We start from the raw sequence: 26,344 nt of genomic DNA, 5'->3' as shown, positions 1-26,344 counted from the left end.
TCTGTAGTAGGAAAGTGAAAATAGAGGAGTAAAAGTCAGCGTTCGGGTACTCTGGTGCGTAGATGTTAACCAGGCTATATCTGTGCGTGTTGATAGTAGCGTCAATGTAGAGGAAATGTCCCCCCCGGGTCCGAGTATGTCATGAACGGTCAGGTCCAAAGATTTATGAAAGAGAATCGCCACCCCCCTAGATTTGGAAGTGTAAGAGGCCGTGTAACAGTCACCCAACCACGGGGCCTTCAGTGAACCCCCCGCGCCCTCTCGCCAGTGTGTTTCCTGTAAGAAGATGACATGAGGTCTCAGTCGCTTTAAGTGAGTTACAACCTTTTTACGCTTGACCACAGTATTTAAGCCGGCAACGTTCCAGCTGACCATTCGTAGTGTGGAGGGTGTGACGACAGGTGTGTCTAGAGTGCTATAAAGGGTACTCATCCTATCCCAGTAGGGGCGATCTTAGTGTTACAAAATCGGGGTCCACTGTCTCAGCAAGCAGTAGATCTTATAATTTTATAATACTTACCTGTGGCACCTCGCAATACTCGGGTGTTGTCACACTAAGTCCTACATCTTATAGATGCGCATGCGCTGACTTCTGACTTTTTGTTATGTACCTGATTTAGTTTAAGTCCCGCTACTGCCCGTCTGCGTATGCGTGGCTTTCATCGATTCCAACATACTCACTGAGCATGCGCTGACGGCTTATAGACAACTCACACTATGTCCTTATTTGTTATGTGTGCGCACGCGCATTCTATTGTTTATGATTGGTTCATCTCATGTTTCCCTATTTGTCAATCCACTTTCTCTGGGGGGTCGGTCCTCATCTACCTCTTCTGATTGGCCAGCCGCACTGACACACTTCCGATGTACGTCATCGGAAATATTTACAAGAGGAAGAGATTTTTCGGCACGCAGCCGAAACATGTCGGGGGGGCTTCTTACATTTTAATTCCTGCTGGTTGCCAGACTCACTGTTGGACAAATGCAATCAATTGACTGCCAGATTAGCGGTCTTCACACTGGTTGTTAGGTGTTTTACACCGCTGCATATGCAGTAACCCTTTACATTTGTGTCCGGCACCATGCAGTGTGGTCTGTCTTAATAAAGAATTTATTTTACTTTCATAGTAGTTGGGAAATAGGGTTTCTTCTCTAAAGTTAGTTGTTAGTTGTATATTGTGCCCGCCAACTACCCAGGGTCTTTATTATATTTTTGCTAGCCTCCTTATATACACTCTGATACTGACAGCCTATGTGATTCCCCCTCCCTCCCCCTGTTCCCTCCTTCCTGTATACAGTCTGATACTGACAGCCTATGTGATTCCCCCTCCCTCCCCCTGTTCTCTCCTTCCTATATACACTCTGATACTGACAGCCTATGTGATTCCCCCTCCCTCCCCCTGTTCTCTCCTTCCTATATACACTCTGATACTGATAGTGTAAAGGATCTGCCAGGCACAACTTCTGTGTCGACGCCCATAGGTAATCAGTCTGCACCTGCTTCTATGTCTGTGAGACTGACTCCATCTTCCACCACTCAGGATGGCAGGCTTAGGAGTGGGAGAGCCTATCACAGCCTGGCCAGACGGAGCTAGCTCCCGCCCTCCGTCTATTTATACCTGCCTTTCCTGTTCCTCCTTTGCTTGTGATTCTTCTCTGTTTGTTTCCTGGCCCTGCTGCAGCTTCTTGAACTACTGATCCTCTGCTTGTGATTGACCTTGGCTTTACTGACCACTCTTCTGCTCTGCGTTTTTGTACCTCGCTCATCTCCTGGTTTGACTCGGCTCGTTCACTTCGCTTGTTGCTCACGGTGTCCCCGTGGGCAACTTCCCCATATCCCTGGCTTCTTTGTACCCTTGTCTGTTTGTCTGTCGTGCACCTATTGAGTGTAGGGACCGTCGCCCAGTTGTACCCCGTCGCCTAGGGCGGGTCGTTGCAAGTAGGCAGGGACTGAGTGGCGGGTAGATTAGGGCTCACTTGTCTGTCTCCCTACCCCGACATTACAGACAGCCTATGTAATTCCCCCTCCCTCCCCCTGTTCTCTCCTTCCTATATACACTCTGATACTGACAGCCTATGTGATTCCTGCTCCCTCCCACTGTTCTCTCCTTCCTATATACACTCTGATACTGACAGCCTATGTAATTCCCCCTCCCTCCCCCTGTTCTCTCCTTCCTATATACACTCTGATACTGACAGCCTATGTGATTCCTGCTCCCTCCCACTGTTCTCTCCTTCCTATATACACTCTGATACTGACAGCCTATGTGATTCCCCCTCCCTCCCCCTGTTCCCTCCTTCCTGTATACAGTCTGATACTGACAGCCTATGTGATTCCCCCTCCCTCCCCCTGTTCTCTCCTTCCTATATACACTCTGATACTGACAGCCTATGTGATTCCCCCTCCCTCCCCCTGTTCCCTCCTTCCTGTATACAGTCTGATACTGACAGCCTATGTGATTCCCCCTCCCTCCCCCTGTTCTCTCCTTCCTATATACACTCTGATACTGACAGCCTATGTGATTCCTGCTCCCTCCCCCTGTTCTCTCCTTCCTATATACACTCTGATACTGACAGTCTTTGTTATCTGCCCTTTTGGAACACTTGGAACCCTCTGTACTCTCTGTACTGTCAGGTACAACATACAGATTGTTAGTCTGTCAGGAGAAGTAAACTAACAGATTTGAGTAAAGGTACTTTTACATCGACCAAGTTTGGCCATTACAAACGAGTGCTGATCAACGAGATCTTTATTCGGCGCTGGTTTGCTCCTTTCACAAGGAGCTATGTATGGGGACGAGCGGCCGCTACTCCGATCGCTCGTTTAAATACATTTGTATCATGTCGTCAGTAGCACTTCCCCCTGTTTACACACCAAGATGTGTTGCCGACAACGATAATATTTTACACATTTAATACGATACGATGATCCAGTGTTTGCTCGTTCCTCTGCTGGTCGCTGGCTGTTTACACAGGACAATTGTTGTCAACGAGCGTTCTATGAACTATTGTCTGCCCGATAATCGCCCCGTGTAAAAGGCCCTTGAGAAACAGCAGCACAGCCAGTTATCTACAGGAGCTGCACAGACTCTACAGCAGCAAAATAGAAGGGCATTTTTAATGAAGACTATTTAGAAAGTTGTTTAATTTTGCATTTAGGAATCGAATGAACAAAAAAATAAAAATAAATACAGTGCAAAGGTTTCCATAGTCTTTGTTTTTTTTATAGTATCTTCCATAGCACGGCTCGCTGGCTGAGGGAGTCCAGAGTGGGAAACATCAGTTTATTATGTCCTAGGTTTATACAAATGAGCTACCTGTTAAACTTCCGCACTCCACCTCTCCCCCGTTTCAAATTTTGAACGGTACGCGTCAGGGATGCCCCCTGTCCCCTCTCCTATTTGTGCTCTGCATTGAACCCCTTGCGGCTCAAATACGGCAATCCATCGATATAGCGGGAGTTAAGATACAGGATAAGGAGTTTAATGTTTCTCTATTTGCGGATGACGTCCTCTTGACAATCACTAAACCTCATACCTACCTTCCTACCCTTACTACTGTTCTCCGTCGGTATGGGCGGCTTTCAGTGTATAAAACCAATACATCTAAAACAGAAGCGCTCCCTCTCAATGTCCCTAGTCAGGAACTATCGCTACTTAAACATAACTACACTTATAACTGGAAGGAAACCTCCCTGACTTATCTGGGAGTCCAGCTCACTCCCTCTTATACATCGGTATACAAGGCTAATTTCCCCTCTCTGTTTGTGGAATTACGTCGACTAATGGCCAGGTGGGATCCTCTCCCCATGTCATTTTTTGGACGCATAGCTGCGGTCAAAATGACCTTGCTCCCTAAACTACTGTACTTCTTTGAGACCCTGCCAGTGGCAGTACCTATGAGGGAATTGCGGGCCATGCAGTCTTCCATCCTCAGGTTCATATGGCACTCCGGTAGACATCGAATCCCGAAATTGGTGTTATTGTCCGGTCGATCTGCGGGAGGGTTGTCTGTCCCGGATGTGGTGAAATACTACTGGGCGGCCCACCTCCGCCGCTTGCCATGTTGGGTGTCCTTACGGGCATACAATAAGTGGACTGAAATAGAGAAGCTATGGATGGCTCCGGTCCACCCAAACTCTTTGTTATTGGGCGACCCGCTGGTATTGCCGTCTTCCTCTCTGTTGGGTCCCATGCGCTTTCAGCGGGAGGTGTGGGAAACCTGTAAAATGCTTTCATTTGGCGTCGGGTTGTCCGCCCTGACCTCGGTACTCTACACTCCCACTATTCCGGGCGGCACTGCCTCCCGGGTAGTCCGATTGAGGACGGGAATAGAGGTATTCCATCTGGCCGACATGGTTGATCCCCACACGCTAGAGCTCCACCCGTTTTCATATTTCCAACGACATCATAACATCCCTTCTCCATTTTTCCACTATCTTCAGATCAGACATTACATGCAACAAACTTTTGGATCCACGCGGGTCACTACACCTACAAATTTTGAAATGCTGTGTCGGCATGCTACCACCACTAAAGGGCTTATATCCGCTATTTATGCGATACTGCTATCCCCGGATGACTCCCCTCCGCCTGGGCATAGATATTTGTTAAAATGTGGCAGATTATCTGGTCACAAGCAGCTAAAACTTCCATCTGCACTGCATATAAAGAAAACCAATATAAAATTCTGATGTTTTGGTACCACACCCCTGCCTTTCTGCATAGCTTCAATCAGGGTATTCCTTCAGATTGTTGGCAATGCAGAGATCAGAGAGGGGACCTGTTCCATATTTTTTGGAACTGCTCGCTGGTCCAACAGTTTTGGCTGGAGGTTAGGAATTTGGTGTTGGCGGTGTTACAGCGGGATATTCCTCTAGACCCTCTTCATTATCTCCTGAATGTCCCTCCTAGGTCCTTGGAGAAGCCACTAGCCCGACTATTTCGACACTTTCTCACCGCCGCTAAGACGTTGATAGCTTGGAAATGTAGACAGACCGCCCCTCCCTCTCACATCGACTTACTGACTAGAATTAGGGAAATTCGCACTATGGAGCATATGACAGCCTCTATTGACAATGAGCTGGACAGGTACAAAGTGGTGTGGGATCCGTGGGATAAGTATTGGCTACAGACATCTCAGGATTAGACCGTAGATTGATCTCAGACTATCCCCCCCCTTCCCCCTTTTGTCTTTTCCCCGGTGTCTTGTTTTGTCTGTTTGAATTTACTGCTATGTCAAATGGATTGTATGGCCTGCCCAAGCGTCCTAATGTCATGTGTATATTTAGAAAAATTTTCAATAAAAATACAGTTGAAACCAAATGAGCTACCTGCAGCAGAAAATCCCTTTTAATCAGCTATTGCTTGTGTGTCTATTGTTTTTACCTATTAAGCAAATATTTTAATCGTTTCTTCCCGTGTGTCAGATGTCCGTTCAAGATGAGCTGATTCTTATTCAACCCAAACTGGAAAGCAAGCTCTCAGAGTCTGTAGTAATTCTTCAGAATGATATGGTGACGTTTGACATTGAATATGAAAAGGTAAGATGGAGTGTGTGAATAAATCTCTCCAAGTATTATTATTACATACCACCCAACAGTGATTTTTTTCTGAAAGGGATACGCTTCAATTTACATGAAAGAGGCTATGTAAATTTGTGGCCATGGAATTGGGGTATGATTTCAAATGTCCTGCAATTTAGGATTTAAATGTTGGAAGGAACGTTATTGTATATTCCCTAAGAACCCTGACATCAAAGTAGCAGCTACCACAATCCCAGTGTTCGTTATGGCAATAGACGTTGCCGTGACTATTAGACTGCCGCGTCTCTCTAGTGGCAATATAATGGGTAAGTGGTGGTCCGAGGCTGATGCCTGTCAAGGATGTGAATAGAGCGATATCACTCACCGGGACTTGACCGCTTAATCCATTAGAATATGGCGAGCCAGAAGGGAAGCACTGGGGGAACAGAGGCTGGGTAAGTACAATTTGGGGTTTTGTTTATTATGTGTTAAACACTTTTGGGGCCCATGGACAGTTGCTTTGAATAAGCGTAATATATCGTATGCAGGGCCCCCCTCTTCCCAAGGAATATGTAAAGAGGTATTCTAAAGCGGACAGTCTCTTTAAAGAGGCTCTGTCACCAGATTTTGCAGCCCCTATCTGCTATTGCATGTGATCGGCGCTGCAATGTAGATTACAGTAACGTTTTTATTTTTAAAAAACGAGCATTTTTGGCCAAGTTATGACCATTTTTGTATTTATGCAAATGAGGCTTGCAAAAGTCCAAGTGGGCGTGTTTAAAGTAAAAGTCCAACTGGGCGTGTATTATGTGCGTACATCGGGGCGTTTTTACTACTTTTACTAGCTGGGCGTTCTGACGAGAAGTATCATCCTCTTCTCTTCACAACGCCCAGCTTCTGCCAGATCACGCTGTGACGTCACTCACATCCTGCCCCAGGTCCTGCATCGTGTCGGCCACATCGGCACCAGAGGCTACAGTTGATTCTGCAGCAGCATCAGCTTTTGCAGGTAAGTAGCTACATCGATTTACCTGCAAACGCTGATGCTGCTGCAGAATCAACTGTAGCCTCTGGTGCCGATGTGGCTGACACGATGCAGGACCTGTGAGTGACGTCACAGCGTGATCTCTCGAGAACACGCTCTGTGTCTGCACTGCCAGAAGCTGGGCGTTCTGAAGAGAAGTGGATGATACTTCTACACACAACGCCCAGCTAGTAAAAGAAGTAAACACGCCCCGATGTACGCACATAATACACGCCCACTTGGACTTTTACTTTAAACACGCCCACTTGGACTTTTGCAAGCCTCATTTGCATAAATACAAAAATAGTCATAACTTGACCAAAAATGCTCGTTTTTTAAAAATAAAAACGTTACTGTAATCTACATTGCAGCGCCGATCACATGCAATAGCAGATAGGGGTTGCAAAATCTGGTGACAGAGCCTCTTTAAAACAAGATATGAAAAGCAAGACAATAACTTCTGTGCTGTCAGGCATGTTGGAAGTTTTTCCTTCAGAATCATACTAGGGATTTTGATTTCTCTATTGATATTCATTGACCGGATCTTTAGGTATTTTCTACAGATTAAGTGGCTGAAGTTCCAACTTTCTGCTGCCATTGACATACCTGCAGTGTTTTGTCCTTACCATGAGACATAGTGGGCAAATTCTAGTCACCGCTGCAATTGACAATCCACCAGTTCTTATTTATCAGACTGAGGGTGAGAATGTCTGACTGAGCTTAAAGAGGCTCTGTCACCAGATTTTGCAGCCCCTATCTGCTATTGCATGTGATCGGCGCTGCAATGTAGATTACAGTAACGTTTTTGTTTTTAAAAAACGAGCATTTTTGGCCAAGTTATGACCATTTTCGTATTTATGCAAATGAGGCTTGCAAAAGTACAACTGGGCGTGTTGAAAAGTAAAAGTACAACTGGGCGTGTATTATGTGCGTACATCGGGGCGTGTTTACTACTATTACTAGCTGGGCGCTGTGTATAGAAGTATCATCCACTTCTCTTCACAACGCCCAGCTTCTGGCAATGCAGACACAGCGTGTTCTCAAGAGATCACGCTGTGACGTCACTCACAGGTCCTGCATCGTGTCAGATGAGCGAGGACACATCGGCACCAGAGGCTACAGATGATTCTGCAGCAGCATCGGCGTTTGCAGGTAAGTCGATGTAGCTACTTACCTGCAAATGCTGATGCTGATGCAGAATCATCTGTAGCCTCTGGTGCCGACACGATGCAGGACCTGTGAGTGACGTCACAGTGCTGCACTGCCAGAAGCTGGGCGTTGTGAAGAGAAGTGGATGATACTTCTCATCAGAACGCCCAGCTAGTAAAAGTAGTAAACACGCCCCGATGTACGCACATAATACACGCCCACTTGGACTTTTACTTTTCAACACGCCCAGTTGTACTTTTGCAAGCCTCATTTGCATAAATACAAAAATGGTCATAACTTGGCCAAAAATGCTCGTTTTTAAAAAATAAAAACGTTACTGTAATCTACATTGCAGCGCCGATCTGCTGCAATAGCAGATAGGGGCTGCAAAATCTGGTGACAGAGCCTCTTTAAGAGCAAAGCCAACTCCAGGTATATTGTGGGTGGGCCCTTGGGCAACATGGTCACGACTGGCCCACTCTCTCCCTTACCCTCAACTTGGCAAACATGGCTTATGTGTAACCAGATTGCCATGGTGGACCCTCAAGTCTGCTCAGGTTTGCATGGTGATGCACCGGCCCTGCAGTAGACACTGCATAATTTTGCTTGATACTTTTACATTAAAGTGTATCTGTACTTTCATAAAACTTTTGACATGACAGAAGTGTTGATCAGCGGAGGTCCGAGCGCTGGGGCCCCCTCTAAACGCTAAAACGAAATGGCAGACACGCTCAAGTGAGCACTGAGCCACTTGTTTCTGATTGGCTCTGCTCATCTTTCATCAGATAAAATTTGCATATTTACAGTATTGTTTGTGTAATAATGAATATTGTTCTATTTCTTGTACTTCCTCAGTCTAGGCCCCGTGCACACGGCCGTGCCCGTACTCACGGTCCGCGATTACGGGCACGGCTGGCGGCCGTGGACATCCACCCGCAGTATTTCTTGTACTTCCACAGTCTTATATATTATTATATTTTAATTGTAAATGTTCATTGTTATAGGAAGGGCCGGTGGTTCCAGGTATAACATCTCAAGAAGCCAGTGCAAGGTTACAGTTATTCCAGGTAAAAATAAGGCAGTAACAGTAATGGGGGAGCCACAGGCAATGGTAAAACAGCTTTGTGAGGAGCGTAAAAACTTCTTGTATTTCTGTAACAATCTTTACAGACACGTTTTGATGATCTTTGGAGGAAACGTGTCACTTGTTCTTCTGGGGAGCAGCTTTTCGGTTTACCTGTGTCTGGCTATGACATTCTACATAAGAGGAGGTAATTATTTTCATAATGGGTTTAATGCCTCGTTTATATCTTACTCTTGTTCATCTAAATTGCAAATGATTGTAAGGCCACAGTAGGCAGCAAGTAGGGACACCGTGCCCCTGCAATGCTTCTAGGGCAAAATAAATCCCTAATACGGCTTCTAATGGAACATGGCACAATTCTTTACTCTTAGGCCTTGTTCACACAGTGCCGATTTGCTGCAGATTTTGTTTGCACTTTTTAAGCCAAAACCAGAAATGAATTCAGGAGAGCAGTCCCATAAGGCCTCCCTTCTGTTTAGGTTCCGTTCCTGGATTTGGCTTAAAAAATGCATTGCAAATCTGCACTGTGTGAACAAGGCGTTACAGGAAAAAAAAAACTGTAAAGTATCTGTCAGCTTCCTGTGTTTTTCACAGGGTAGAAGATTACAGCAGACTATGCTGTTCTGGAAGTCAAATAGCAATGTAAACCTGACAGAATAGACGCCAATGTGAACAGGGCGTAAAAGGTCATTTATTTTTATGAGTATTTTTTTCCTTGCATAGGAAGGAGCTCGGGCTGTTACAGAAGCTGTATGGATTATATGATGCCGTGATGAACAGCATGAATGGATACTACGAGACACTATGGACAGATATAAACATTGAGAAGATAAATGCAGAGCTGCAGGATTTTCAGAAAAGGTATATAGGGCGTCAATTCTTAAATAAACATGGAAATAAAAATCAAAGCAACACTGAAGATATATTTACGGTATATATGTCTGAATGTTTTATCACTTTTATTTTTATCTTGAAGATGTAATAAACTTCCAAAGGGCTTAAAACACTGGCAAGCTTTCCTGGATCTTAAGAAAAGAATAGATGACTTCAGTGAGTCGTGTCCTTTGTTAGAGATGATGACAAATAAAGCTTTGAAGAAATGGCACTGGGACCATATTGCGGATCTTATAGGACGCAGGCTTGATGTTAAATCTGATTCATTTTGCCTGAGTAACATTATGGAAACCTCAATTCTCCAATTTAAAGATGAGATTGAAGTAAGTTTAGGGTTTTGTTTTGTTTCAATTTAAGAAAAAAAAAAGTAGAATTATATTATGACTGAAGGGTTGCAGTCTCTTATTTACATTACCACATTTCTTAAAGGACTTTTCAAGTTTTAGTAACAAAAAGCTGTAAAAACTTTGTAGAAATCGTTACCATTTTCAGGACTAGCTATGTACAGATATACAGCCTCTGAATATAAACGAGTGTTTTCGTTCACCGACAGCAAGCAGAGATCTTGACAATGGTAAGAACTTGACGTACTTAAGGCATACTTTACAACGGCCTATAGCAGCCGTAGATTTGTATTTGTAGCCCATGGACCAGCAAAAATAAGTCAAATTTATTAAGAGGCGTTCGTTTTTAATAAATTTGCCAGATTTTATTGCAACCTATTTTATTTTTATACTGGTGTAAGCAAATGCCCTCCAATGTATATTACAAAGTTGTAGAACTTTTCATCTATATGGTGATTACGCTTCATTTGCATTAAGTCGGAAAATACCTTCCAGGTGTATTCCACTTTTAACTATAAGGGTCAGTTCACACTGAGTTTTTTGACGCGGAAACCACGTCGGAAAATGCGCCAAATAATGTCCGAAAATGCCTCTCATTGATTTCAATGGGAGGTGGAGGCGTTTTTTTCCCGCGACCGGAAAAACTGTCTCACGGGAAAAAGAAGTGACATGCCCTATCTTCGGGCGTTTACGCCTCTAACCTCCCCTTGACATCAATGGGAGGCAGAGAAAGCGTATTTCGTGGCGTACGAAAAACGCGGCAAGTGGCGTGCAGGCAGATCAAAATCATTTTGAGGCAGAATTTTCTGCCTGTAAAAAACTCTGTGTGAACACAGCCTTATATACCCAGTGAGTCAATGTGCCTTTACACAGAACTACTTTTTTAATCCACCGAGTTGCTTAACCCTTTAGCTCCCGTGATAATTTTCACAGTTTATATTTATTGGCGCCTTCGTGCAATTTTGCATCAAAGTGTAATGTGAAAAAAGTCATGTCTGGCTAAAAGTCTGACTCAAGCAAAACCTGGGACACATAACACCTCCTAGAAAGACAAGTTCAGGATGTGCAGAGATTATATCTTATGTCACTTAACGATTGTATCATTTATGCAGCCAAAAATATCGTTGTCGACAGCACATCAACCGTTGTAAACAGGGAGACGCGCTGCCGACATGATAGAAACATATGGGGACGAGCGAACGTAGTAACAAGCGGTCGTCCCCATACATTACTGATGTGAAAGGAGCAAACGAGCGCCGATCAACGAGCTTTCTTTTTGATTGGCTCTCGTTTCCACGGCCCACGTCAGGCCAGGTAAGAGGACCCTAATCATATCCTCACATAATCACCAGAACTGAAGAGGCCAAAAATATCTGAGATCCTGATTCCAGTAAACATCCGAGTCACGAAGATAACAGCCCTACTATCATGTGACAGCCAAGAATCTAAGATTCTGAACTTTCAAATGTTATAAGATCTAAGCGCAATGCCCTATATTTTACTTGTCACCAGCATTTACAGTCGTGATGTATTACATATATATATTCTTGGCAGTAAAAGGATTTAAAAGTAATTTCCAAGGCTCTAATGAAAAATCAGGATGATTCTTGCTGCTCTAACGATACTTTGTGTAAATGTCGCCGCAAGCAGAATTTACATGACGCTTATGGCGATCATTTTTAAGGCATCGCAACTGATGAAGAACGTTTTGACTTTTATCGCTGCTTCTTTTCTTCATTTACACTGTACAATTAATGATTGTCTAGATCTTATAATTGATCAAATAGTTTGTTGTATTGTTTTCTTTTTCATGTAATTTAATGTAATTTCCTCTTATCGCTGCTTTCATAAATCCGCTTGTTGTCTGGGTAGTAGAATTTATCTTCAGACATGCATGGAGTAAAAGACGTCCTGTCGCTCTAAATCAGTGCAAAGTAAGCAAAGCAAAGTATTAGCAAAGTTTCTCATGATTTTCTGTAGATTCTTGAGAATTTGGGCTCCGCAGTGGAGATTTCCTATCATTTTATCATTGGTTCTTGCAATAGCAGCATTTGTAAATTACTTCTGACATACAAGGCTGTTGGGGGAAAGTCTTACATTCGGCTTCTTCTCTGTTACCCATCAGCAGAAAAGATAATTTTAGCACATTCTGTAGTCTAGATCCTACAAACAGACAACAATCTGTAGTAAAAGGCAGTCTGTAGTAAAGGGCAGTCTGTAGTAAAGGGCAGTCTGTAGTATGATTGGCAGGGAAGTGTCAGCTCAGCAGCTCTGTATGTTGTTATTGGATCATTACTGTAGCAGGAGAAATTCCAATAATACCAATATAATGCCATTATACATAAAGGGGCTAAGCACATGTAGAATATAAGAAATATAATGTGACTCAGCTTTTTATGTAGGTTAATTCTGTGTGTAACCTATAAAATAGTGTTCGATGGTGCACAGAACTATTCATAAACCTCATCAAGACTTTACTTCAACAGCTGGAGAACCAGCAGGGGGCAGTAGTGAGATGTCCTTCTAGCTGAGAGCTAAGTACATGACAGCAGAATTGTGAATTCAGCTCTTGAGGATGACATAATCTTATTTTGGATCAGTATAACCGTTTTACAACGTTACTCTCCTTTATACTTTGATGGAACCTGTAAAAGTATATTCATACGTCAAGCGGCACAGTAATGGGTTAAGTATGCAATGATTCATCATATGTACCTCACACCACAGGATATTTGTATATCGGCTGTAAAGGAGAAGGACATTGAAAGGAAACTGGCCCAGGTAACCGATGTCTGGAACAACCAATTTCTGAGCTTTTCAGCCTTTAAAGGTAGAGGAGAACTATTGATAAAAGGAGTAGAAGCGGCAGAGATCGTCGTTACAATGGAGGACAGTCTGATGGTTCTGGGGTCAATGCTCAATAACAGGTAATGTATCTCTCAGGGTTAGGCCCCGTACACACGACCTTAGATTTTGTCCGTAATTGCGGACCGTAATTACGGTACGCAATCACGGACCCATTCATATTTATTTACCACGGACACCTTCCTGTATATTTGCGGGAAGGTGTCCGGGCTGTAGAATGCCTCCGCAAAATATAGGACATGTCCTACCGTTTGCTTTTTACAGACTTTGCGCCCATACTTTATGGAAAAAAATACTTTATGGAGCCAAAAATATGGGTGGCTGTCCGAGGCCGCCAGCAGCCGGCTGTGCCCGTAATCGCGGATCGTGATTATGGGCAAGGCCGTGTGCATGAGGCCTAAATGTCCATGTCAGCATTGAAAATGGTCTGTGGAAGGGCAAGGAAACTTTGAACACTATCTGTGGGTATGTTTAGATGTAGCGGATTTCATGTGGATTTGGGTGTAGATTTCACAAATTGTATTGTGATAGGAACAATCTGCTAAAAAATCCTGCATAAAAAATATTTTTGTGCTGCATTTTTTTTACAAATCCCATTCACATTATTTAAACAGATTTTGTTGTTCCATCACTCTTTAGAAAATATACACCGAACTTCAGTTTCAGCACGTTGTATTCAGAAGACCGCAAGATCCTCTCCCCGTTCTCACTTCTGATTGATACACATTCTAATACGGCTGCAGCTGTCGATCAGCACTTAGAGAAGACAAGAGGAGAGCTGTCTTCATGAACAGGGCAGACTCACTACGCACTGTATATGGACATTGACAACAAACATAAAAGCACTCTTAAGTTGGCAATACACATTAGATGTATGTTCGCTGACCCCGCCGGTTGCGGCGGAACTGGCCGACCATCTCCAATGCTTTTGTTTGCAAGTAGATTTCTTATTTCTCCCTATTGCAAACACATGCACGCTCGATCGAGCTGAATGTGCATATTTATGGGGGAGTCGGGAGGAATAATCAATATTTAGGCCGAGTGTGTGGCCAGCCTTACATACCCTCATTACATACATCGACACGAATTCACACCCACTACATAGACACAGATCCAACATGCTCACAATATATATGATACACAGAAATTGATGGCCTCCTACCTGGCTGCAGGTGAGGTCGGGAGAAGACAGGAACTTCGCGCATGGGATAAAGCAGAAGACTCACTGGAGACTGTTCTGAGGAGCTGCACATAGCGCGGATGCTACAGAAAGTGCATCACGTGTGACATTGTCACCGGTGGAGGGTGCTATTTTGGCACTTTTTCGAAGTTTATCTTGACACATGGTGCTTGTGAAATTTCAGTTGCGGAATCTGCAACAAAGTACAGTAAAATGTTGGTGAATGGGGTTTTAACAAACCCCATTCACTCCTATCGTGTAAAATCTGCATGCATGTCCAAGAAGATTTACTATAAAGTGGCCAACCCCTTTAAATGAATCAAACTCCAAAGCCAAAGCAAACCTCAGAGCAGAGCCTTCATTCACAGTCCTCCTCTGCTGGAAACAATGGCACTGACGGCCTAAACAGGGAATGCTTCGTCCGTGGAAGCATTCGCTGCATAACGTGCGTCAGGTGTGGCGTGTCCTCATGTTGTCCTGTTTAGGCTTTCAATGCCATTGTTACATTCCGCATTAGTTATTGGTGCACGAGTACTATTGTTTCCATGGGAGTTTTATTTTCTTGTGCATTCATGAGATCAATATACCACCGTCCATTACATTTTTTAGGGATGCTTTCCCTACATGTACTCGCGTCAATGTGGTTCTATTGATATTCCTTGTATAACCTATGTATGACTGTATATGGCGCACTTGTTTTTAAGCATCAGAATACTTTACCATTTTCACATTTTTTCGAGTCTGTGTGCATTAACTTTTCATACTTGTCTGCATTTGCATTTTTTTATTATTGACTATCTTTGGTTCTGCATAAATTCTTCTTTTTGGTGTCAGACAACACATTGATATGAATGGACACTGTGTAATGCCTAATTTCCCCTGTGGTGGCGCTGCAGGGAAACTGAACACTTAAGGCCCTTTCACACTGGGCGATTATCAGGCAGACAAGCATTCAAAGAACACTCGTTGCTGATAATTGTCCTGTGTAAATAGGCAGCGATGAAAAGATGAACGAGCAAACGCTGGATCATCTGCCGGTCGTATCGTTTTAAAAAAGTCAAATATTATCGTTGTCGGCAGCTCTTCTTGGTGTGTAAATGGAGACACGCTACCGACATGATGAAAATGAATGGGGACGGGCGATCGGAGTAACGACCGCTCATCCGCATACATAGCTCCGTGTGACAGAAGCAAACGAGCGCTGATCAACGATGTCTCGCTGCAGCGGCTGAATATCGGCAGGTGTAAAATGCCCTTTACTGCCAGGTTTCCCTGCACATCACAGCTGATCGCTGGGGGTTCCAGCAGGGGAAGACTTTGTGATCAGCTTATTGTCAAGAGACCCTTCGAACAAGTAGGGAATCCCTTTAAATGAATGTGTTGTGGCAGTGGTCTGTCAGTGGTTGTTCAGACACATTTCAGCTGAATTTCTCTTAGCGCCCAGGCACAAACACAGATTAAATATTTATGGGAAAAAGAAGAGGTTGTTTATTTTAAAGCCCATTGAGTTCTCTGGGGAGAATACAATATTTGTGCAATGATAGGAAATGCTGTGTATTTGTATTGCTGATAAAATCTACCTGGGAATGAAATACTGTCTGGTGGATGAAGTTGCAGTAGACGAGTGCCTGTGCTCAGATCTGCCTCCCTTAAAATTCTCCCTTTTATATTCTAGATATAATGAACCTTTTAAAAAGACCATTCAGAGTTGGATCTCCAAGCTGAGCACATCATCGGACATCCTAGAGGAGTGGTTACTGGTTCAGACGCTCTGGATTTACCTGGAAGCTGTTTTTGTTTCTGGAGACATAGCCTATCAGTTACCTCAGGTAAGGCTGTGTTCAAATTACCGTCGCTTTCCGCTGAGGCGGCGCTTTCCGTCGGGTTAACCCCTCAACGGAAAGGCAAACGCAACCCTCAGCTTCCGTTTCCCACACCATTGAACTCAATGGTGACGGAAACCTAGCTAATGTTTTCCGTTTGTCACCGTTGTGACAGGGTTCCATCGTTTTTATGGAATCAATAGCGCAGTCGACGGAACCCCTCAGCGGAAGGGCAACTGTGATGTGAATATAAGAGGCCTATGTATACATGTGAACACGCCCGTACTGCAGAAATGATAATCGCCTGATCATTAATATACAGATAAAAGTATTTTATTGACCTGCAGGAGGCCAAACGGTTCAAGAACATAGACAAGACCTGGGTCAAGCTGATGCAGGGAGCGCATGACAAAGCCAATGTCATTGAGTGTTGTGTTGGGGATGAGACCTTGATCAACCTGCTACCTCATCTACATGAACAGCTGGAGATCTGTCAGAAGTCACTCACAGGGTAAGACATGTCGTATAATGCTACAGTAATCATGGCTGATGGCGACCGTAGTCCAGTATCTCCACTATGCACCTGGTTCATTTCATGTCCTATGCAACCTACAGTATATCAGTTGTATGTATGTAAATCTTAAGATGGCCATACAAATTACATAGATCACTAAAACGAGTGTTTCACTGTTCGGCTGTGCAGGTGATCATTCCGGACAACAACATAGCTGTAAGTTAAAAATGACAAATAGATGATTGATCTGTGCCTTGATGTGGGACCTGGGCTGGGCCTCTATCGATGGGGTGCAGATCTATCGCTTAGCATTTAGCAGACTTTAATTCTGCTGCTTGTGGACAGATACCCAGAATATTTGACAATTCATCTCCTATCAGCTCCCATTGACGCTGGATTAAAGGAATTTGTTTGTGCTTAAATTACATTAAAACAAGAGATGACCGACCGATCACTGTATGTCAGAGCTTACATTCTAAAGAAATCCTGTGCACAATATAGGCTTCACTTTATACATTTCCGCACTATGTATAGTTACTAGATTTTATTGATTTATTCATTTTCTTTTAATGAATATGTGAATATGGTTTTCGTTTTCTCTTTAAGGTATTTGGAGCGAAAAAGACTCGTTTTTCCAAGATTTTTTTTTGTATCGGACCCTGTACTTCTGGAGATTCTTGGACAAGCAAGTGATTCGCACACCATTCAGGTATGATAATCTGTAATTCTATGACTGAGGAGAGGCTATACAATAATTGTTATATTAGTATAATAATATTACAAGGTATTACCAGAGTTTTCTGAATGCTTCTAGGTAAGAATAAGGGTATGTTCACATGGCAAACGAAAAACGGCCATAAAATACGGAGCTGTTTTTAAGGGAAAACATCCCCTGATTTTCAGCCGTTTTTTATGCATGAGGCGTTTTTTGATGCATTTTTTTACGTCCGTTTTTGGAGCTGTTTTTCTATTGAGACAATGAAAAACGGCTCCAAAAACGGCTGAAGAAGTGACATGCCCTTCTTTTTTGCGGGACGTTTTTTTACGTGCCGTTTTTACAAACGCTGTTTTTCCCATTGAAATCAATGGGCAGATGTTTGGAGGTGTTCAGCTTCTGTTTTTTCAGCCGTTTTTCAGGGCGTTTATGGCCTGACAAACGTCTGAAAATAGGCCGTGTGAACATACCCTAAGGTGTTGCATGGAGACGGAGTATGGAGGGGCAAGTAGTGCATAAGTCTCTAAATATGGAACCTTATGGACTCTGCCGCCGTACAGACTTCACTCACAAGGCTCTTTTGTGACCTCTACGCCTTAGACTTATTAGACGCACATCTTAAGACTAAGTTCACACAAGTTTTTTTAAATTTGAAAAGGCCTACAAAGGGTGGCGTAACTACACATCGAGCAGGGAGGACGGGTGTCCCTGATGCTTTATTATAATCCTCTCTATCCATAGCGCCATCTAACAGGGACCACTCTTTGCTCAGTTGGGCCTACTGAACATCTCTGGGTGTCGATTGTGAAGATCGAGGCCAGCTTGTTATCACTGCCTTGCTCCTTATCTGAAGCTACTTACTAGGTTTCAGGATCCCCTGGGGCGCAACGTCTAGAATTCTTAGACATATTTTAAATATACATATAAATTAACCATGAAAAAATAATGCAACAAAAACACATAAACTCAGTGCGGTAACACATTGTCGACACTATGCAGTTGTTGTAGATTGCAATGCAATGTTGTAGGTTTTCTCAACTAGTGTTGCTCTAGTGCTGGGGGCACATGAAGACAATAAAGATAAAGAGGCCGACACATATTTCTTTGCTTTGTATTCATCAGTCTTTACATCCAATACAAATATATACATTCATAATAGCATAAATAGCATTGCTATATACAGTACATACAGGGGTCATTTTCCCTTGGCGTTCTCCACCGACCTTGCACAAGGGCATGGCACAATTTTTTCTTAGGGAGCACATCAATTTGCATGTCTACATGTCAAGGCCTAAAATGGGACGGAAACCCTGACAAAAGATTCCTCCTGGTGCTTCTGAGTGTCTGAGATGGGGCTGAATGCAGGAGGTTTCTGTAACGCTGTTCCATTATCACTGGATGGATCCTGGAGTCTCATGTAATTAAAGAACTAATCATTGCTATTTAAAAAGATGATCACAATGTGGAAACAAGCAATTAAGTTACAAATACCCAAAGTCCCAATATATCTGAAATGTTACAATAAATATGTAATATGTAATGATCTCATATATAATAAATTAAAACTTTTCAATGACACAATGATCTGGCTTCACGGTGAGATAATAGCTGATCACTAGGCTAAATGCAGGCAGCAAATGTGTCTCCCTGCCGGCAGGAGGGGCGAGACTACTAGAATTCATGTACGTTTACAAACAGCATATTTGATGCTAGATGTTATCTGATGCCATAAATGATTTGAATTTATTTCAGCCTTATCTTCCTGCACTTTCTGACAATATTAATGAGGTAGAATTTGGTAATAAAGACTACGACAAGATCTTATCTGTAGTTTCACGAGAAGGGGAAGTCATTAAGGTAACTTTTATTTCATTCATTTTCTTATTCTCTCCTTTTGCTCTAACTGTTCTGTTATATCAGGGCTTCTCAAGCATTTTCTGCTATGTCATCACCAATGGAAGTCCCATGCCAAAATTAAAAATGTATCTCGATTTGTCTTGTGTTGTCTCCTGAACCAAGAATAACATTAAAGGGGTTTTCCTTTAAAATTGATGGCCTATGCTCAGGATAGGCCATCAATAGTTGATCACTCGGGGTCCGACTGCCCAATGGTTCACTTCAAAGGCCCCTTCAAAACAGCTGTTTGACGCCGGCAGGGGGTCCCGTCAGTCGGACACCGAGCGATCAGCTATTGATGGCCTATCCTATAATAATCATAAAAGGAGTCATTTACATTGCTAAAGCAAAGATTAGTGAAGCCACAGAAAGGACTGTTCAGTGTACGATCACCTTTATCAAAACTGCCTGACCTGCTGGGCCAACAACTAGTGGGTGTCTCACAGCTTGAGAAGCACTGTGTTTTATTTATTCTATATATATATATGTATGTATGTATATATATATATATATATATATATATATTAAATGAATTCTGACTACTTCTGAATGCTTTTCAAACTAATCAACAGAAAAAGTTGACTCACTAAATGCATGACATTACTTATCCTGTCCTGATCCTGAGTTACACCCTGTATTATACTCCAGAGCTGCACTCACTATTCTGCTGGTGGAGTCACTGTGTACGTACATTACATTACTTGTCCTGTACTGATCCTGAGTTACATCCTGTATTATACTCCAGAGCTGCACTCACTATTCTGCTGGTGGAGTCACTGTGTACATACATTACATTACTTACCCTGTACTGATCCTGAGTTATATCCTGTATTATACTCCAGAGCTGCACTCACTATTCTGCTGGTGGAGTCACTGTGTACATATATTACATTACTTATCCTGTACTGATCCTGAGTTATATCCTGTATTATACTACAGAGCTGCACTCTCTATTCTGCTGGTGGAGTCACTGTGTACATACATTACATTACTTGTCCTGTACTGATCCTGAGTTACATCCTGTATTATACTCCAGAGCTGCACTCACTATTCTGCTGGTGGAGTCACTGTGTACATACATGACATTACTAATCCTGTACTGATCCTGAGTTACATCCTGTATTATACTCCAGAGCTGCACTCACTATTCTGCTGGTGGAGTCACTGTGTACGTACATTACATTACTTGTCCTGTACTGATCCTGAGTTACATCCTGTATTATACTCCAGAGCTGCACTCACTATTCTGCTGGTGGAGTCACTGTGTACATACATTATATTACTTATCCTGTACTGATCCTGAGTTACATCCTGTATTATCCTCCAGAGCTGCACTCACTATTCTGCTGGTGGAGTCACTGTGTATATACATTACATTACTTATCCTGTACTGATCCTGAGTTATATCCTGTATTATACTACAGAGCTGCACTCTCTATTCTGCTGGTGGAGTCACTGTGTACATACATTACATTACTTATCCTGTACTGATCCTGAGTTATATCCTGTATTATACTACAGAGCTGCACTCACTATTCTGCTGGTGGAGTCACTGTGTACATACATTACATTACTTATCCTGTACTGATCCTGAGTTACATCCTGTATTATAATGAGGATTCTGCCTGTCTAGTAAAAGTGCTTCCATAGTCAGTCTTGGTGCTGGCTACTCTGGTGAGCAGAGTCTAAAGGTGATGGTCTTACACGGCCTGTCCTGGGCTGTGTAAATGAGCGCTGATCAACGAGACAGCTCGTTGATCGGCGCTTATTTGCTCCTTTCACAAGGAGCTAGTAAGGGGATGAGTGCCTATTATTACAATCTCTACATTTCTATCATGTCGGCAGCGCGTCTCCCTGTTTAGAAAGGGAGATGTGCTGCCGATAACGATAATATTTTCAGAAGTTAAAACGATTCAATCAGTTCATAAACAAGCATTTGCTCGTTCATCATCTAATCGTTGCCCTGTTTGCACAGGGCAATAATTGTGAACGTTTGCCCAATAATTGACCCGTGTAAATGGACCCTAAGACACTGCTAGCTTGCACCCTTTAACCTCTGCTCAGAGATCTGGTCTTCACTGTAGCGAGTCCCCAGGTTGCGTCTGCAGAGTAGCCGTTGACACATGGAGCAAACAGGCAAGAGTAAACCAATAACCACAATGGAGACAAGCCGGGCGAAAACCAAGAGCGGCAAAAGGCGCAGTAATGAAAAGCAGGAGAGTAGCCAGGAAACGGTCCGAGGTCATACACAGAAGCAAATACTAGGGAGAAAGCAAAGAGTAGTCGGGTAAACGAGCAAGGTTAAAAAATACAATAATACTCCCTGAATGCACAGACGAACCAGAGTGAAGGAAATAACTGGAATTAGGAAGCAGCCCAGAAGGAATTAAGTAGAGCACAGATCTAGCTGATTGGCTCTAAACCTCTTAAAGACGCAGCCTAGTTTGGCCTAAAGGCTCAGAGCCCATTTTTCAAATCTGCCAAATTTCACTTTGTGGTAAAAACTTCGAAATGCTTATACCTATCCAAGCGATTCTGAGATTGTTTTCTCGTGAGACATTGGACTTTATGTTAGTGGTAAAATTTGGTCGATATACTCAGTGTTTATTTGTGAAAAATAGCAAAATTTAGAGAAAATATGGAAAAAATTGCATTTTTCTGAATTTAAATGTATCTGCTTGTAAGACAGAGGGTTATACCACCCAAAATAGTTACTAGTTCACATTTCCCATATGTCTACTTTATGTTGGCATCATTTTTGTACATTCTTTTATTTTTCTAGGACGTTACAAGGTTTAGAACATAAGCAGCATTTTCTCATATTTTGAATAAAATTTCAAAAGCCTCTTTTTTTTAGGTACCAACTCAGTTCTGAAGTGGCTTTGAGGGGCCTATATATTCGAAACCCCCATAAAACACCCTATTTTAGAAACTAGACCCCTCAAAGTATTCACAACAGCATTTAGAAAGTTTATTAACCCTTTAGGGGGTTCACAGGAATTTTAATGCAAAGTAGAGGTGAAATGTACAAAAAAAATTTTTTGTCGGAAAAATCCTTTTTATTCAATTTTTCCCTGTAAAACAGAAGGTCTTACCAGAGAAACGCAACTCAATATTTATTGCCCCGATTCTGCCGTTTTTAGAACTATCCCATATGTGGCCCTAATGTGATAATGGACTGAAGCATCGGCCTCCGAAGTTAAAGAGCACCTAGTGGATTTTGAGGCCTCCTTTTTATTAGCCATGTCCAGTTTGAAGAGGTCTTGTGGTGCCAAAACAGTGGAAACCCCCCAAAAGTGACTCTATTTGGCAAACTACTCCCCTCAAGGAACTTATCGAGGGGTATAGTGGGCATTTAGACCCAATAGGTTTTTTGCTGCATTTTGTGGAATTAGCCTGTGCAATTGAAAATCACATTTTTCTAATAAAAGATACAAATTTTTAATTTTGACAAGGAATAAAGGAGAAAAAGCCCCACAGTATTTGTAAAGCATTTTCTCCCGATTACGGCGATACGCCACATGTGGCCATAAACTGCTGGTTGGACAAACGGCAGAGCTCAGAAAGGCAGGAGCGCTATTTGGCATGTAGATTTTGCTGGATTGGTTTCTGGGCGCCATGTCGCATTTGCAGCGCTTCTGAGGTACCAGTTCAGGGGAAACCATTTGAAAGTGACCCCATTTTGGAAACTAGACCCCTTGAGGAGTTCATTGTAGTTTTCATGGGGTGCATGCGGCTTTTTGATCAGTTTTTATTCATTTTTTATTTTTTTTTAAATATGTTTTTATTCATTTTACAACATTTTTATCAACAACAGTACAGCATCCACATCAAGTTTCGATATTATACATGTCATATTAAATTTGACATCTCCATTTTCAACAATTATCATGTTTTTTGCCAGGCCTCTTCTTACAGTAGCGCTCTTGTAGTGGTATACTGTTAAACTTAACTTTTTCAACACATATAGACCCGCCGCCTCTGCCTCCAAAAATGACCTGTCTCTCCCTGTCTCACTATCCCATGTCGTCTGGTTTCCTCATTAACCCCAAGCCTACAGTATATCTCTCAGGGTATTATAATGGAGCTTCCCCTGATATTATTTGTTTTTGGTACCATGTTGTTGAGCAAAAGCACGTGCGTATCTTATCTTTCACATTCTGTGGTAACAGTGCGATGAATCCCTCCCATATCTGAAAGAATTTTTGTACCTGTTTTTCTTTGTGATGAGAGGCTTCTACCCAGTCCATTTTCATCACAAACGACAGCTTGTCCAAAAAGATGCGGAAAGCCGGTGCCTGTGAGTGATTCCACACCTGTAATATCGCCTTTCTACCCGCTGCAGCTATCATGTGTAGTATGCGAGTTTCCCTTCTGGTGTGCTCCTGCGGATCCGATTCCGTACTACCCAAAAGTGCCCAGGAGGCGTTGCAGAGAAAAGGTCCCACCATGTGATCTGTTGCAAATTTTTTAACTCTCTCCCAGAAGCTCTGAATCAGTGGGCATCTCCACATACAGTGGTATAATTCGCCTCCTGTTGCCCACATTTAAAACAGTCAGATGATGAGTAGATCCCCATTCTATGTCCCCTCTGCGGTGTCAAGTATGCTCTATGGATTACTTTCATCCACATTTCCATATATCTGGCTGATGGCAAAAATTTATATGCATCCATAGTAGCCTGCAGGATTACCGTGGGCGTCAGGGACGGGTCATCCTTCCTCCACTTCGTCAAGCCCACTTGTGTTATTGTATAATCTATAGGTGTGTGCAGGAGTTTATAAGAATTTGATATCTGAGCAGACCTCGACCCAGGGTTGAGTATCAGTCTTTCAAAATTCGACGTCCACTCATTCTGGGATAGTTTACCCACTACCAAGGTTGCAGTGATAGCACCGTGTGCTGCGTAGAATGCAATAGGTTTGATATGTCTATTATGTCTATGTCTATTATGCCCCCTCTTTGCCACGTAGTGAATGTATGGTGGGAGTTGCCCCCCTGAAATTTTGGGTTTTTAATCAGAGTGAGGGATGGTGATATTTGTGGGTCCAGGTGTAGTATCATACGCACTTTATTCCATGTTTTCCATATGGCCAATAAGGTGGGGTTCCCTTTTACCCCCTGAGGTATTTGTTCATAGGGTAAATGTAGCATGTTCATAAGTGAGATATGCGGTATAAATGCTTGATCTATTCTCGTCGCGGTGTAGTAGTCCGTGCGTTGTGCCCAGTCAGATATCACCCTAGCATGGGCTGCCAGATTATATGTGCGAACGTCTGGGAAATTTATGCCCCCATTAACCTTTGGCTGTTTCAGAACACGAAACGGGATCCGTGGCCTTCCTCCCACCCAAATAAAGCCTCGGTATAATTGGTTAATATATTTTTCGTCCTTTGGCCTAAGATACAGGGGTAGTGACTGAAAAATATATAAAAGTTTTGGGAATTCTACCATTTTCAGTAAATTAGCCCGTCCCATAAACGAGAGCGGAAAGTGTTTCCAGAGCTTAATTGTTTGTTCTAGTTTAGAGATATATGCTGTGATATTATGTTTATATAAATTTTCCGGATGTCTGGTTATCTGCACTCCCAGGTATTTAAGCCCTGTTACACACCATTTCAGGGGGCACCCTAATGTCCATAATGGTTTCGCTGGGCCCTTCAGTAATAAAGCCTCACTTTTATCCATATTTAGTGTATAACCAGAAAGTCTACCAATTATCTGTAGTTCCTCTAGTATCGGAGACAATCTGAATCTGGGGTTCTTAATTACCAGCAGAAGATCATCGGCATATGCTGCCACTTTTAGTTCACTGTTCCCGATATATATACCTCTAAATATGGATGAAGCCGATATATGGTATAGCAAGGGATCTAAGCACAGATTAAATAATATGGGCGAGAGCGGGCATCCCTGTTTCGTGCCCCTGAATATATCCAACTTATGGGAAAGATGACCATTAACAAGTAGCTGTGTGCCTGCTTGTGATTGCAGCGAGTGCAGGTACCCACAAAGACGTTCCCAAAATTTCGTCTACTTAGCGTTTCCTCCAAAAAAGGCCAGGAGACTTTATCGAACGCTTTCTCTGCGTCTAAACTTAGCAGCATGGTTGGGGGATGGCCTTCCTCTTGTGCTACTACCGTCGCCGACGAACTGCAGTTTCGATCAGAACCATTTTTAGGTATATGTGACGTTTTGATCTCTTTTTATTCCATTTTTTGGGAGGTGAAGTGACCATAATATTTATTCTGGTATTGTTTATTGTTATTTTCTTTTACGGCATTCAGGGCGTGGGATAAATAACTAAATACATTTGCAGTTCAGGCCGTTACGGATGCGGCGATACCAATTATGTATAGTTTATTTGTTTATTTATTTTTAATAAAGAAATGATAAGGGAAAAAAGGGTATTTTTACTTTTATTATTTTAAAACTTTTATTTTTTTATTTTTACTCAACTTTTTTTAACCTTTTTATTTTGTCCCACTAGGAGACATGAAGGCAAGAGTCCCTGATCGCAATTCGAATACACTGCACTACATGCCTAGTGCAATATATTAGAGCCTCTAGGCTTCCGTAGATGGCATAGCCGGATGCTATCATGTAGCGGGACGTCGATGGTGGTTTAACCCCTAAGAAGCCGCAATCGCTATTGAACGCGGCTTCTAAGGGGTTAATCAGTGGGGACACCGTGATCGGTACCTGCTGAAGGAGCTGTAGCAACTGCTGTACTAGACAGTAGCTGTCACAGCTCCTGTATGTGTTGGGAGGCCGATATGGCCGTTCCTCCCGAGACGTACTATTCTGTCATGGAGCATGAACGATGTGCTTACCATGACGGAATAGTACGTCAAGAAGCGGGAAGGGGTTAAAGGCTGTACACACCCTCATGGAATTATTTTGGTTTTTTTATTAAATCACTGAGTTTTGTGTTATAAATCACTTGTCTAATTGACTTTTATTTAAAAAAGTTTTCTTTTTACGATACAGCTTCTATTTTTCCTGTGTACTTAGAAGCTGTATCGTTCTGTCTCAGCCGATTCCATCAGTTCAGCTGAACAGACGGCTCGACTGAGAGCGAGTTCTGCAGGTCTCTGACACACAGGATCCACATGATATCGATCACATCTAAGGTCATAACTTAGATGTGACACACAGGACCAGCTCTCAACAAGACGTCTGTTCAGGTAAACTGACGGAATTGGCTGAGAAAGAACGACACAGCTTATATGTATACTAGTATAGAAAACACGTTACACGGGTTTGCTAGCAAAAAGAATGATGTTAAAGAGGCCCTGTCACCAGATTTTGCAGCCCCTATCTGCTATTGCA

At 42.7% G+C, this 26,344-nt stretch overlaps 1 protein-coding gene across 1 annotated transcript in view; it reads left to right on the top strand.

Moving 5' to 3' along the window:
* DNAH8 (dynein axonemal heavy chain 8) overlaps window positions 1–26,344 on the top strand; it is a 329,590-nt gene that overhangs the window by 185,517 nt on the left and 117,729 nt on the right. The window contains exons 32-41 of the mRNA XM_075863774.1: window positions 5,429–5,542; window positions 8,702–8,764; window positions 8,868–8,968; window positions 9,505–9,642; window positions 9,758–9,998; window positions 12,747–12,946; window positions 15,740–15,893; window positions 16,235–16,398; window positions 17,008–17,110; window positions 18,869–18,973. Of these exons, the coding sequence (XP_075719889.1) occupies window positions 5,429–5,542; window positions 8,702–8,764; window positions 8,868–8,968; window positions 9,505–9,642; window positions 9,758–9,998; window positions 12,747–12,946; window positions 15,740–15,893; window positions 16,235–16,398; window positions 17,008–17,110; window positions 18,869–18,973 (1,383 nt within the window). The remainder of the gene's footprint in view (window positions 1–5,428; window positions 5,543–8,701; window positions 8,765–8,867; window positions 8,969–9,504; window positions 9,643–9,757; window positions 9,999–12,746; window positions 12,947–15,739; window positions 15,894–16,234; window positions 16,399–17,007; window positions 17,111–18,868; window positions 18,974–26,344) is intronic.

This window comes from Rhinoderma darwinii, chromosome 4 (assembly GCF_050947455.1).
Source record: "Rhinoderma darwinii isolate aRhiDar2 chromosome 4, aRhiDar2.hap1, whole genome shotgun sequence".
Classification (NCBI taxonomy): Eukaryota; Metazoa; Chordata; class Amphibia; order Anura; family Rhinodermatidae; genus Rhinoderma; species Rhinoderma darwinii.
This window is presented reverse-complemented; position numbering and strand designations above follow the sequence as displayed.